At 44.8% G+C, this 15,573-nt stretch overlaps 1 protein-coding gene across 1 annotated transcript in view; it reads right to left on the bottom strand.

Annotated features, from left to right (window-relative positions):
- Window positions 1-15,573, bottom strand: part of CFAP54 (cilia and flagella associated protein 54) — a 2,285,874-nt gene that overhangs the window by 1,446,552 nt on the left and 823,749 nt on the right. Inside the window, exon 31 of the mRNA XM_086918163.1 lies at window positions 1,304-1,430. Coding sequence (XP_086774289.1) covers window positions 1,304-1,430 — 127 coding nt within the window. The remainder of the gene's footprint in view (window positions 1-1,303; window positions 1,431-15,573) is intronic.

Genomic DNA, 15,573 nt, shown 5'->3' with positions numbered 1-15,573 from the left:
TGCTTGGTGCCATCCTGCACCACAATATTTGATTAGTTGGCGGAATGGTGGGGTCTAAGGCAGGGACAGACCATGTCGCATTTGGTCATCCGGCGGAGCTGCGGATTCCACAGCCATTCCGCTGTGCGCCCCGTAGTGCCTCTAGGGCCTGTATTTAATAGAACGGGATCATTTTATGTGATAGTTCTAACTGGCATGTTCTCGTGTTAGCCTGAAATACACATATCCCAGAGCAGGAGACACATAATGGGGTGTCCTTTCTGGCACAGGAACTGTTCTCTCTACCATCTGGAAGTCAATGGAATGGTAGAGAGATTCAACAGAGTCTTTGAAGAGTCTATTCAGAATGCAATATTGTATGGTAAAGACTGGATGTATGAAATATAAGAGAGAGTGGAAATGTCTTAGTTAACATCTCATTCTGTCACAGGTGGAGTACCCTTCGAACTATTTAAAGGAAGAAAGCTCAATTCCCTTATTTGTCCCTCATGGATGAATCATAAGAAGGGGAGTGCTTCTGTGGATGTGGGTGAGTGGAAAGAAAAACAATAGGAAAAAGTATTGAGAAAACTACTTTAAAAAACAGGAGTGTAACATCACTTGCACTGAAAGTGTTAATTGCAAAGTGCTACATTTGAGTTTGCCCAAGACACTGACTCAAAGTCATACTTAATGTATTTCGCCCTCCTAGCATATTGCCACAGGTGGATGAAGGAGGTCAGTGCAACGCTGATCTTCCCTCAGAAGAATCATTTTAAAAAGTGGTGGCGTGTTCCATGTGATAATACACATATTTTTAAGCCCAGTAGACATGGTGATCACAGGATATAAGTCTAAGGTATCTTGCCAACTATTAAGTTCTAGGCTGGCAGTAGGTACTTAGTATTTCCTCCCTCTCCTAATTTTGGTTTATTATAGTATCAAGAAGAGAACAAAACCGCACATACATTGAGTGTCATTTTGATACTGACCTTTGTTTTCACTGAAACAAAGCTGCTGCTGATTGAACGAAGAAAAAAACAACCGAAAAATAGTGACATAGGGAGAAAACAGGTGTGACATGCACATGGAATATAAAGAAAAAGAGAAACAGCAAGTGTAGGGTGGTGGGCACATGCCATTTCATGTAATCAAAATGAGTTAGCCTTGGAATTCGGTGGCACGAGTGAACACTCCTAAGAAAAACCTCTTTTTTTAATCAAATTAACCAATGCTAGACAGTGAAAACAATTTTGAACATTTGTCAATCTATTATTCAATGATGTTTCCTTATAATTTAATAGTTAATGTTACTATACGTTACCTTGTTAAATGGTTTTGCACAGTGTTAGCCCACTCTATGACCTGTTGAAAATGTTCATCATAGACTTCGCGGTGAAGTAGCTGAACAAAAAACTCCACGAAACGAATCTTGTTCTTGAATTTAATCACTGCATAAAAATGGACATTATAATGATTAAAAGAACCCACTTTATCGTTGATCTTTCAAAATGTAAACCTGTTCAAGCTTTATTGCTGACATTAATGACACTGTTGTATGTCAGGACCGGAGGCGAGGATATGCTATTCTTTCTTTGCTTTAATCAGTAATTCATAACTAACAGCAGCAAATTAAAGCCAAATTACTTTTCCCAGAAAACTACAAAAATATCCACAGTCCTTCTTTAATGTCCTTGGCCAGGCTCTAACAAAGTTCTCTGTCACTGTCTGCTCCCCCTCTTTCTTTGATGCTCGGCAGCCAGTTAAGTGGTCCTTTTTCCTTTCTTTCTGTATACTGGGGTTGAAGAACAAGTTGCTTACCTTATATAGCACCTTCAGCGTCCATCATCGCGGTTGCCGGGATGAAGTCACGATGTCTACTTAGACGCCGCCCTGCGCGCTGACGTCAGTTCTAACATGACTTGCCACGCCAGAAGCACAGAGCCATGCAAGACATCTGACCACTGGTGCACATAACTAGGGCCCTGAAAGGGAGTCCCTATCCCTAGAAGTCAGTTCGCAGAACAGGGAGTACGAGTTGGGTGGTAAGGAATCGTTAACTAATATAGGTCACTTACAGATAGTTACTGAAGGTAAGTAATTTTTTCATCTGAAAGAGACCATTAGTTATAGATTCCTTACCTTAGAATAGATACCCCAGTAATGCCAACCCCGGAGGTGGGTCTGCAAACTAAGTTAACACCAGAAAGTCCTGGAGAACATAACGGGCAAGAAAGTAGTCTCTCCAGACTCGGCTATACAGGCAATAATGTTTGGTGAACATGTGCAAGGATGCCCACGTGGCTGCCTGGCAGATGTCAATGAGTGGAACTCTACATCCCAAAGCAGTAGAGGCTGCCTACACCCTGGTAGAGTGGGCGAACAGACCCATTGGAAGTTCTTTTTGTGACAATGAATAGCATAGGACAACCCATCGAGAGATGGTGCTTTTTTGTATGGCCCAACCTTTCTTGGCACCTATATAACCAACGAAGAGTTGATCGTCCACCCAGAAATCTTTAGTGTGGTCAAGGTAGAAGGACATCGCACGTTTTGGGTCCAGACGGTGGAGTCTCTTCTCCTGTTTGGAAGTGTGCGGAGGCAGGAAGAAGGTGGGCAAGAGATGGTCTGACCTATGTGGAAAGAGGTAACCACTTTGGCTAGAAAAGAGGGCCTAGTGTGAAGGACCACTTTGCCCGAATGGACTGCAATAAAAGGAGGCTTTGAGGATAGAGCCTGAAGCTCACTCACCCTGCAAGCAGAGGTGATGGCAAGCAGGAAGGCAGTCTTCAAAGTAAGAAGTCGAAGAGGGCAATTATGTTATGTTACCTTATGTGTGCTCAAAGGGAGCACACATAAGGTAAGTAAGGACTAGATTCAAGTCCTATTGGGGCATTTACAATAGGGGACTTGAAAAGAGAAGCTGATCAGGAAGGCAAAGAAAGGCAGATATGGCTGAGAGGTAGCGTTTAAGAGTGCACAAGGAAAAGCCCTGCTGGGCTAAAGAAAGGATGAACAAGAGGACCTCAGAAAGACCGGCAGAGCCTTTGCTGTGCACCATGCCACAAGTTTGTTCCATCTACAGGCGTATACCGTTCTAATGGAGGAACACCTGGCTACCAAGATGACGTTAAATTATTCGGGAGAAAGGTTGAAAGCTGTCAATTGTCGCCAGTCAATCTCCACGCAAGGAGGTGAAGAATGGACAGGGTCAGGTGGAGGACCGTCCCCTGCTGCTCCGACATTAGATACTCCAGAAAAAGCAGTCTGATCGGAGCATCGATGGTCATGCTCAAGAGCTCGTAGTACCAGACTCTTTGTGCCCAGTCCGGAGTTACGAGAATGGCTTGGGCCGGGTCGCACTTCTTCTTCTTCAGCACTCTGGGCAGAAGTGGTAGAGGCGGAAAGGCGTACAGGAGGACGCAATCCAACATGTGACGAAAGGCATTGCAGAACGGGTGCCACCTTTGAAATTCCAATGTGCAAAACTGCTGACACTACACTTTCTCTTCGGTAGCGAACATATTTAACCAAGACTCTCCCCACCGCTGAAAGAGACTTTGCACCACTTCCAAATGAAGAGGCCATTTGTAATTCATCCTGCACCGACGGCTGAGTTTGTCTGCCGTGGTGTTCAGAGAACCTAACAGGTGTTGAACCACCAGAGATATGCCCTGATGTTCCAGCTATGCGCAAAGGCGAATAGCCTCTTCACATAGGGTGCACAACCCACGTCGCCCTGTTTGTTGCAGTACAACACGGCAGTGATGTTGTTTGTGAAAACCTGCACTACTCTTCTTTTGGCCGAGGAAAAGAATGCTTTCAGTGCAAGACAGATCGCCCAGAGCTCCAAAAGGTTAATGTGGAGACCAGACTCTGCCAGAGACCAGAGACATCTGATCTCTGCCTCTCCCAGGCGACCGCCCCATCCCAAGAGTGACGCATCCATCACTACTGTTAACTATGGTTGGGGAAGGGAGAGGAATCTGCCACTGATCTAATGCTGGTTCTTGGGCCACCACTGCAATCGACGTGCAGTCTCCTCCGAGATCTTGACTATGTCGGAATGATTCCCCTGATTCTGCGCCCACTGGAACTTCTGAGCCTGCATTTGCCACCTGACAGGATCAACCAGCAGGATGCAGGAGGCCATGAGACCCAGCAGCCTCAGAGTCAATCTCACTGAATTCTGGGATAGATGCTGAAACATTGGTATCATAGACCTAATACCCCAGACTCACTGTTCAGGAGAATAAGCTCGAAATTGTGCTGTATCTAGAACTGCTCCGATGAAAAGGAGCTTCTGAGAGGGAGCCAGGTGTGACTTTGGCACATTGATAGTGAACCCCAGTGAGTGCAGGAGGTCCGCAGTAGTCTGGAGGTGCTGTAGTGTAGTTCCTATATTCCCAATAGGCTCTGCGCATTGGAATAATATAAACAGCAGTGTAGACGTAGGACTGAGGTCGACTAGGTCTCTACTGACTATATTAGACTTAATTAGTTTCGCCAGCTAGATCAGAGGTCACTAGAAACTTTCTCGAATGTTCAGTAAAGAGTTAACTCTCTGGATTAGACAAGAAGGGATTAGCTTCTGACAACCGTACAAACATGACAACTTTGCTCCCTTCAGAATAGAGTGTATCTCTAGAGTCGTGTGAAAACAATAGGCAGCTATTTCACTCAGTCAATCGTGCATACTTAGTTTCACCAGAGTGCAGAGAATTAGAGAGATGGGCGTTTTCAATAAAAAGATGTTAATTTATTGAGCAGTCTTCTTTCTCATGCAAGAGAAATGAATTGCCACAATGTCAATACTTATTATGAAGTAAAGTGCGTACAGCAAAAGAAGTATTACGAAATAATACTGTAAAAGCATAGATATGGTTTCTTAGCCATATGATACTTTAAAATAGATAAAATATATATACAAACATAAACCATTGACTAACATACTCAACAGGTGCTTCTAACTACGCCTACCCCGATGTACGTGGCCTAAGCCTAACACTTGGGAAGGAGTAAGTAAGTAGCAGTTTAAGTTAAGTGGGTTAAGATTGTTTTGCCAAGGATTCTCTTTAAGGGTTTAGTCAGCTCCGTACCTTAGTAATAGAATGTGGGAGGTCTGGTATCTCTTTCTTCAGGACTCGATCTCCCAGCAACCCGCAAGGGTGACTCGGGAACACCGGAGCTGGATTTTCTCGGCGTGAGAAAAAGGAGCTTCTCCAGCGCGTCAAAGGGGAGGGGCGGCTTCCGTGGGCTCTCGCATCAGCTGGGCTCTCGAGCAAGTAGATAGCCGCTCTGCTCCAAACCACTGTGTGTTTGCTTAAGGCAACTGTTGGTATTCTATACCTGAAAGGTGCCTGATTTGACGTAAGGTTGGACATAAGACGTCACTAAGAACTAACAGTTCTTGCTGGACTCCAGGAGTTCTTGTTCAAATCAAAACAAAAGCAGGGGGGGGGAATTTCCCGGGCTGCTGGAGGCTTGGTTTGTTTAAAGAACGCGTTGTGCTTTCTAGGAGTCGATGGGAGTAGCGGTGCTGTGCTTTGGACTGCATGGGCTATTACTGAATATGGATATGATTCTTATGCCTTTGTAAGGATATTATTGATTATAACCGCACAAGGGCATGAATCAGGAATATCGAATTAGGGTCCTGGATAGAAATACAACAGTGCGAGACGACAGCCTGGGGTGAACACGCCTTCAACAGCCATTCTTCAAGATGGGGGAAGACTGGAACCCCTGATCTGTGCAACCACGGCATCACTTTTGTGAACACCCGAGGGCTACTGGTTAGGCCAAAGGGGAGCACGGTAAACTGAAAATGCTTGTGGCCTGCCGTGAACCATAGGTAGCGACTGTGGGCTGGCAGGATGGGGATGTGGAAATATGTGTCCTGCAAGCCCAACGCTACTATCCAGTCTCCAGGGTCGAGGGCAGACAGCACCTGAGCCAATGTGAGCATTTTGAACTTCTCCTCCCGGAGCAAGGGGTTGAGGGCCTTAAGGGCTAAGATGGGACGCCGGCCTTTGTTCTTTTTGGGTACCAGAACATAGTGGAAGTAGCAACCACAACCTACTTCTGGCACAGGGACCCTTTCGATAGCTCCCTTGGCTAAGAGAGCTGCAACTTCCTGGTGGAGATGGGCCAAGTGATCCTTCGAAATATAATAGAAGGATGGTGGCATGGAGAAAGGGGTAGTCTCCAAGGGGAGGGAGTAACCCCTTCGGACTGTCTGCAAAACTCACCTGTCTTACGTGATGTTTTGCCAGTGGGGGAGGTGATGGCTAATCATGCCGCCCACTGGCCTCTGGTGGCCCTGAAAGGTCAGACTAGGAGAGCTTGGAGGCTGCTGCAGAGGGGTTATGGGTGGACTGGCCCACCTGCTGGCCCCCAGACTCGCATAGCTGGGTCCCCCGTCGGCAGCCACGTACAGGCTAGGCAGCTTGCGTGAACCGGTGGCTAGACTGGGTTGAACGTAGCCACGAAAGGGACAAAAAGCAGACTGTGTGGGGCAATAGGTCCCCGCAAGGCCAAAGGATCTAGCAGTAAGCCTTGAATCCTTGAACCGCTCGAGCACCGAGTCAAAGGGCATGTCCAGTAAGGAGGATTGGACATTCCCAGACAAACAAGACGTCCTCAAAAGGCGTAGCTCCTCAAGGCTGCTGACGTGGAAGCCATTCTGTGAAGTGAGTCAGCGGTATCCATCCCACATCTGATTGTGAATTTAACTCTGTCTCTCCACTCCGCCACTGCACGGGTAAGAACGACCTGGGCCTCCTCCGGGCACCGTGGTAACACTTGCACAACCGTATCCCACACTGTATGGGTATAATGGCCCAAGAGGCATGCGGAATTCACCGACCGCAGCGCTAAGCTGGTGGAAGAAAACTTGTTCTTCCCAAGGTGGTCCAGCTTCTTGGATTCCCTATCAGGGGGAGCAGTAGGGAATGCGCCCTTAGAGGTCCAGACTTGAACCACCAAGCTCTCGGGGGTCGGTGTTGGGAGTCGAAAAGTGGGTCACTCAGGGCCGGGTGGTGGCAACCGTAATCATCCTGTCCACAGGAGGCCGTGTGCTGGGCTTGGACCAAGGGCCCCCAGTCGAGTCTGCGGAGCCCGAAGGCACGCCGGCGGAGTCGAGCTGCCCAGAGATTCTGTGAAGCACTTTGTAAAAAGCTCGAAGCTTGGCAGGGGATGCTCCGTCACAGGGAAAGGTAGGGAAACTTGGAGCTGTCCCTGGGGCAGGCTCCGAAGACAGAGCTGGAAAGCGACAATGCTCCGAGTCCTGTGTCACATCAGCCGACCGATGGAGAGAAGGTGAAGATCGACGCTGCTTCTTTACCTTCTTCTTGTGCTTCAACTTACCCGAAGATCTCAGACTTGGACGCCGAATGGTGGTTGTGGCTCTGAGACCGGTCCAAAGACCTTCTTCTCGACCGGGACCTGGAGCGTTCTAGAGCGACACGGAGCCGACTGCCGGGCCTTCAACAACTTTCAGGACCGCTCCCACAAAGGCACACGAGGTGGGGGGTCCTTAACCGACATCAGGGGGTATTAGGGCTCGCACAGTTTAAAACCGGTTTGACGATGAGACATCCTTCCTAAACCAGCAGACGATAGACTCAAAAAGAAGTCGACAAAAGTCGAGAAAAAGTTTTGTCAAAAAGTAACTAAGGGGTGGCTCTCTCCGGATATTTGCTCGGCTGGCGCAGAAAAAGAAAGAACTGAAGTCAGAGAGCAGAGGCGTCATCTAAGTAGACTTTTTGACGTCGTACCGGCTATCACGACACCGATGACGGATTTGGAGTCAACCAACGTCACCTACTAACACACAGTTGTACTGCTAAGAGAAAAATTCTCCAAATCCAGTCTGACGTTTTGGGCTAATTCTAAGGTAAGGAATCTATAACTAATGGCCTCTTGCAGATGCTCAGGGTAATGGTTTATCTGTATAACTATGACAAAATGTTTCAATGTTGTTTTCATGTTCCGCAGACATGCACATTGCTTTTCTTTCAGATTCCTGAGGGTTTGACAGTTTAATTTCGCTGGTCGCGGGTCGGCTAGTGCACTCCTTACGTGACTTCACCCCTCATGGCTGCAGTGTGGTCAGCTGCCCCATAGGGGGCACTGAGAAATTCTGGTCCTTGGCACGCATCTCTGACTTCGGGATTTCAAATGTGCACTGCGGAGGCCTGACAATGCTCACGCTCAGCCCCTGGCTTCTCCGACTAACACACAGCAATATCTGTATTGTATTGCTTCAACCCGTTTTGCCTGATTAATGCCCTGCGGGCCGGTAGTGGTGCCCTGCACCAGCATCGAACGCTCTGAGGGTTCTTTATCTATTCTAGGCTTGAAGGGCCTCCATGTGGAACACACCTCCTGGGCAGCTTTAACTCATCATCTCCAAGGGTGGCTTTGATGTCCCTCGGCAAGGATCTGTAAATTGAGTGTCCCGTGGGTGCACGCATATCTACCTAGGTTCCCTCCAGCACCTAATTTTGTCACGCTTGTGTGCGCTAGATCCTTGACACATTAGTGGAGACTGACCTACTACATTATTTGGGCCTTAAGCCTATTATTAGCCCGTCCCTGCCTCAGATTGCAGCCGCAAGAGCTTATCTCTACCGGCATATGATGACACAGGAAATCTATGAGTAGGAAGTCTCCATGGCCTACCTCCAGTGAGATGAGGATTTCTACAAGGCAACTGGCACCTCGATTTACAGGGCAGTGACTGACCTAATGGCCCCTATGGAAGAAAGGCTTTAAGAGAGGATAGCGCACTGTAAAAGTATGAAAATTATTAATAGGGACAATGAAGAACACATACAAGGTTTTCAAAAGAATAGTGGCCTTTATTGCCAATAAAGCTGCAGCTTGAGACAATTTGCAGGTTTGCAAAGTGATCTGATTTCACAGAGAGAATTCAGGCTTTATATATGTTCACAATCTCTTGACAGGTTATTCATTAACTATTACATCATGGTGGGACCATGCTAGAATTAAATCCACGTGTACATTACAGTATCAAGGTGCATTTCAAAAATATGTCTACGTTCACATTTTACATTATTTGCGACACATCGGACCATGCAGCTACAGGTTAATCTTTAAACCACCATCTCCTGACTTTTCAGGCTTGCCTTGGCCGGTTATCTACATATGTACATATGCAGTATTGATCTACTATTGGCAGAGGCCCGTGTCAGCCTTGCCGTGACCGGTTATCTACAAATGTACATATGCAATGTTGATCTAGCAGATGCAGAGGCCCGTGTTTTCTGCTTTCCCACACAATGACGCACTTGCTATCTGTGCTAGGTAAACACTTTGCCCCTCTACGACGACAAGGCAAGGACAGGCCAAACATGTCACACTCTAGGTCAGCGAGCAATTCCTGGAAAACGTTCACTGAACTGACTGAACTGCCTCTGGTATAGAGGTGAAAGCTAGTGAATCATTAAACAATTTGGAGTTTCAGCAAAGTGGACACGCACAAGCTCATCTGTCTTTCTTTCCTGGTTTTCAGCTGAATTTCAGACCACTTTAATTTTAACTCTCTGTGCACCAGCCGTGCACCATGGAGCAACATTTGAAATGACAAGTGGGATCTGTTCATTTGCAAGCAGGTTACAGACAGAAATTAATATAAACTGCAGTTCAATTCAATATTGTAATTTTTCATCTTTGACAAATCGACCCTTTGAACCTCAGTTTAAAATAATTTCATCACGCAGCAGATCATAATTAATAATTATATTGTTCATTCTTATCATCGTCAGAAATGTCTATGTTCATTAACTCAGTAGTGACTGTTTGCATCAGCATCCTTTCATTTTCCTTTAATTTTCTCACTTGGCATTTTGTCATCTGTCCCAATAGTTGACAGCACATTGGCAGGCAATTAACTAATAGACAACAGCCTATTATTAGTAGGAAAATTGTTATGAATACCATCCCTATCTTCCAACCCCATGCGCTCAACCAACTCCAAAGTGAACCTCCTATATCCCATGTACCAGAATCCTGATGTGCTTCTACACCTATATGATGCAATCTTTTTATTGCTTCCCTGACAGTAACAGAGGAGTCCGGGACATAGGTGCAACAGGACGCCCCTATAATTGCACAGACTCCTCCCCTTTCTGCTAGCATCATGTCGAGGATCATTCTATTTTGCAACGAAACTAACCTCACAGCTTGAAGCTCTACTGTAATATTTTCAAGTATGCTTGTTGTTTCATTTATTGTTGCTTCTAGTAGCCTGGATAATCTACGTATATCTCTGGAGTTGATAGCTGGACCAATCCATGGTATCACTCCTTTAAATATGTCACTCGCTATCTGTGATGCTGTATCTCTTTGATCCACATCCACACTTCTCCTGCCTCTCCGTGGTGCATGTCTTTGCATGTCCCTTCGAACTTCTTTTGTGTCTTTTATTGCTATAGCAGGTAATACAAAACCTAGGTGACAACAACCACCCCAATTTGTTGGAAGCCATGTATAAGCCTTCTCTCCACAAATGAAATAAATTGAGTCACCTACGTAAAGTGGAATGCTAATATTTCCGGCCGTCATTTCAAATGTCATGTTACAATTTGTACTATTTCCTACCTGATAGGTCCCATTACTCTTAATACATATACTCCCTATTGCGTTGTGTTTTCTTAATTTTAACTTTAAAAATGGTATATTCTTGTTTGCTTCTTTTGATGGGCCTGCTATCCCAATACTTGTATTCTTATTTGGAAAGAGCGGGGTAAAGATGTCAGACAGGGGAAATGTTGCATTTGGTTCTATCACTTCCGTGCAGTTCCCTAGTGTCAGAATATCTGCCATATATTTGTTATATAATGTTCCTGCAGGTGGGGCCATAGTTGCCCCTGCACCAGCAGTACTTTTCTTTAAGTTCTGCAAAACAGCTATCAGTTCTATTTTTACTATTGTTATGTAAATGGCATAACAGGATGCTGCAAACGGTAGTGGGACTTGAACCAGGGGCAAACTTTGGTCTACAGAAGCAGGGAATTGCAAACATATCCAGCAATCTCCCCTTGTTAATATCTTATTGGTATGATGCATCAAAGTCACAAAGGAATTGTGGTGCATATCTTCTCTGTGGGCTATTTCTTCAGGTGACAAAGTGTATGCAGGTATTGTAGCAGGTGTTGTTGGCGTTGAGATCAACTTTTCCATGGGATAGAACACATCTAATAGATATACAGTAATTAATGCTAATAACAACAGACAGAATATCACCCCAGATATGCACATTTTAGACTTGTACCATTTTCTCTTCATTTTTAGAACTGTATTTTCCCTATCCATATCTATCTATCTATTCTTATACTTTCTTTAATTGGATGTAGTGCTATTGATGACACTATGTTGTGAATTATCACTATGAATCTTTACTATAATATAGGCTAAACACACAAAAAGCATAAACACATATAAGGTGAGACTGTAATATAAAATATATTGCGAACAGCTATTCGTTAATATTTCAGATGGTCTCTGAGTATTTCTTTGTACTTCTCTCCTCCCAAAGATATGCATGTGATTCTTGTAAAACACGACCCTTTGATCATAGATATCACTTGTTAGTGCAACCACATTTATATTTACAGGAGTGTCCACTATACCTCACTCCAACTGTATCTTTCTGAAGCTGGTTGTCCTGATGATCTGGAAAAAGTCCTTTGCTGGTTGCTGCAGCAGCACGGGTGCTCGCAGTGACAGAAGGACCCGCAAATTCCTTCTGGATCAGTTCATCTACTAATTACTGCAGTGGCACGGGCACTATGCAGTTACAGGAGGACTCGCAAATACCTCCTGGATCAGTTCATCTACTCAACGTTGTATTGGCCCACTTTTTACTAAGAACTTCCCTAATGAATTGTTGTAGTCTCTTCCTGTTATGCAGACAGGTTGTTATTCCTGGTGGTAGTGTGCAATACACCCTAGTTTATTTTTCTCAGTCAGCAAGTACTCTATTCAAGGCTTCTTGTAATGCCAGACTATTCAAATCTTGCATTAGTTGGTATTCTAGCTGACTAAATACTTCCTCAAGGTAGCTGAGTGCGACTTCGTTGTCTTCTTCACTGCTATTCTCAAAGTCAAAAATCGTTGTCAAGATATCTGTTAAGATAATATCTAATAGTAGTACTTCATCTATTTCTTGCAGAAGATCAGGTACCAGAATTACTGACATTTCATCTCCTTCTTCTTTGTAGATCTCAAATTGTACCTTTTTTCTTCTTTGATCAGTTCTGGTGTTGGCATGTGCTGCTGACCTGGGTCTTGGCTGGATGCAGTCTCAGGAGGTGCCAATTTTATATGGCTGGCGTGGATCCAAGATTTGTTGTTGGTGCACTTCACCGCTGTCTTTGTTGCGAGCAGCACCTGCTGCGGTCCCTTCCAGCGAGCTTGGAGACAGTTGGACCTCTGGAATGCTTTAATGAGCACCCAGTCCCCGGGCTTGAACTTGTGCCCCTCGACCTGCAGCGGCTCTGGAAGGGCTCCCTTCACGTGCTGGTTGATAGAAGCAAGAGTACGTGTAAGTGACATGCAGTAATCATTCAACAGTTCATTCGTCATCATAGGCAGAGCATTTTTGTCTGGAACTCCCCAAGCTACCATTGGCAACCCAGTGACGATTTCGTGCGCACTGAGTTTGGTCTTGGCATCTGGTGTGCTCCTCATGCTCATTAGGGCAATAGGTAAGGCATCCATCCAGGTCAATTTTGTGTCAGCACATATTTTTGCTATCTTGGACTTAAGGACGCCATTTTTTCTTTCCACTGCACCAGCGGCCTCTGGATGATAGGCACAGTGAAGCTTCTGCTGTATTCCCAAGGCTTTGCATGTCAGCTTTATTAGTTCATTACAGAAGTGTCTGCCATTGTCTGAAAATATTGTTTTTGGGACCCCAAAACGTGGGATCAGTTCCTTTATCAAGCACTTGGCTGTTGAGATGGCATCATTGTGTTTCACCGGATATGCCTCTATCCACTTTGAATACATGCACACCACCACCAGGATATACCTATACTTATTTGTAAGGGGCATCTCCACATAGTCTATTTGCAAGGCTTCAAATGGCATTGTTGGTTTCTGAAAGTGGCCTTTGGGTACTGGAGCAGTCTTACCCACATTGTACTGTGCACATACCATACATGTTTGACATATCTCCTGTGCTGTTTTTCTTATGTTCTTGTTCACCCAGAACTTGTCCATGCAATTTACAATTGCATCTCTACATATATGTGCTGGGCCATGCATGGCCAAACACATAGAGTAGACCATCCTGTCTGGTAACATATATTTATCCTTGGCGTCATTCATCCAACATCCTTGAACAAATGACCCATTCTTTGACCAACTCATCTGTTCTTCTGTGGTTGCTCCTTGTTGCATTAGTCTTATACCTTCACTTGTTAGATCTAGTGACTTCACTTCATCTGGTAATTCTTGGACAGTTAGTACTAGTGCTGAATTATTTCTTGCTGTTTGTTTGGCTGTTATGTCAGCAAATGCATTTCCCTGGCCTACCTTGTCTGTTACTTTTCTGTGGGCGCTGCATTTAACTATGGCCAATTTCTTTGGAAGTGCCAGGGAGTTAAGTAATTTGGTGATAAGCACTCCGTGCTGTATCTTTGTGCCTTGTGAGGTAATGAAACCTCTTTCCTTCCAGAGTCTTCCAAAGGAATGTGCCACATTAAAGGCATATTGGCTGTCTGTATATATGTTAACACACCTTCCTTCAGATAATTCACAAGCTCGTGTAAGTGCCACAAGTTCTGCTGCTTGTGCAGACAACTCGGGTATCTTACAGGACTCAACTACAGTTTTATTTGTTACAACTGCATAGGCTGCTGATGTATTTCCATCCTCTGTTCTAAGGCAGGAACCATCCACCCACAATTCTCCCTCTGCATCTGCATAGGCTATGTCTGTCATATCAATTCTTCCTTTTGTTTGCTCTTCAGTTAACAAAATACAATCATGGTCTGTGTCCACTAGATCATCAGTGGGAATAGGTAACAGAGTAGCAGGGTTAAGCACATTGCATTTGTGAAGTGTCACATGTGCTGCAAATAAACAGATCTCATACTGCGTGAGCCTGGCATTTGTGAGGTGTTGCGTACGTGTCTTGTTTAGTATCAGCTCTACGGCATGTGGAACATAGACATCAACTTCATGTCCCATTATTATGCTTTCTGCACGTTGTAGTGCTAAGGCGGTTGCTGCAACAGAACGTATACAGGAAGGTAAAGCCTTGGCTACAGTATCCAAGGTGGCAGAGAAATATGCGCATGGTCTTTTGTGGTCACCAAACTGCTGGCATAGAACCCCAAGAGCACTCCCGTCAGACTCATGAACATAGAGTTGGAAAGACTTAGAATAGTCTGGTAGGCCTAAAGCAGGAGCAGAGCAGAGAGCTTGCCGAATGGCAAGGAAGCTTTGTTCATGTTCTGGCAACCACTGAAGGGGTTCGGGCGTGTCCTTGTGGGTCAGGGCCAATAAAGGTTTTGAAATCAAGGAGAAGTTAGCAATCCAATGTCGACAATAACTGGCCATACCTAAAAAGGCTCGCACCTGTTTTTGGGTGCGTGGCACTGGTGTCTGTAGAATCAATTTAATGCGCTTATCATCCAATCTTCTCTGCCCTTTCGACAGGATGTGTCCTAGGTAGGATACTTCCTGTTGAACAAATTGAATCTTTTCTGGTGAAACTTTGTGACCACGTTCAGCTAAGAAATTTAACAAGTTAATGGTGTCAGTTGTACATTGTGCCTCAGAGATGCTACCAAGGAGCAGATCATCAATGTATTGTATTAGCACAGAGTTAGGTGATAAATTGAATGTGTCCAGTTCTCTTTTTAAGGCCTGGTTGTAAATGCTCGGACTTTCTGTGAACCCCTGAGGGATCCTACAGAAGCAATAAGTTCTACCGGCTATAGAGAATGAAAAGAGGTACATGCTACCCTCATCTAGTGGAATGGAGAAGAAGGCATTCTTCAAGTCCACAACAGAAAAATATGTCATTTCTGGTGACAGTGTTGACAATATTGATACTACATTTGGGACAACCGGGAACTGTGGCACCACTATCTTGTTAATTTCCCTCAGATCAACTATGAATCTGTAACTTTTTTCATTAGTATTTCCATCACTCTTTTTTAAGACCGGTAGGATAGGGCTGTTACAAGGACTGCCTGATATTTCTTTAACAATCCCTTCTTTCAGTAAGTCAGCTATTATATCCTGCAATCCCTTTAGACCCTCTGGAGCAATTTTGTACTGTGGTATTCTTGGTAATTTTACATTCTGTTTGACTGTAATAGTGACAGGTGTGATGTTCATTTTCCCTGTGTCATTTTTGTGTTTTGCCCATATCCTTGAATCTATTTGATCCATTATTTGTGCGGCAATATTTTGTATTCCTATTGATAGGAAACAGTTGCCCATTTCCTCTGTCATTGGTCCATCTACTTCCAAGAAAACTCCGTCTGCAGTACACTTAATAGTGGCATTCATCTTTTTTAGCAAATCCAATCCCAACAAATTAAATGCACA

This window comes from Lissotriton vulgaris, chromosome 1_1 (assembly GCF_964263255.1).
Source record: "Lissotriton vulgaris chromosome 1_1, aLisVul1.2, whole genome shotgun sequence".
Lineage (NCBI taxonomy): Eukaryota > Metazoa > Chordata > Amphibia > Caudata > Salamandridae > Lissotriton > Lissotriton vulgaris.
This window is presented reverse-complemented; position numbering and strand designations above follow the sequence as displayed.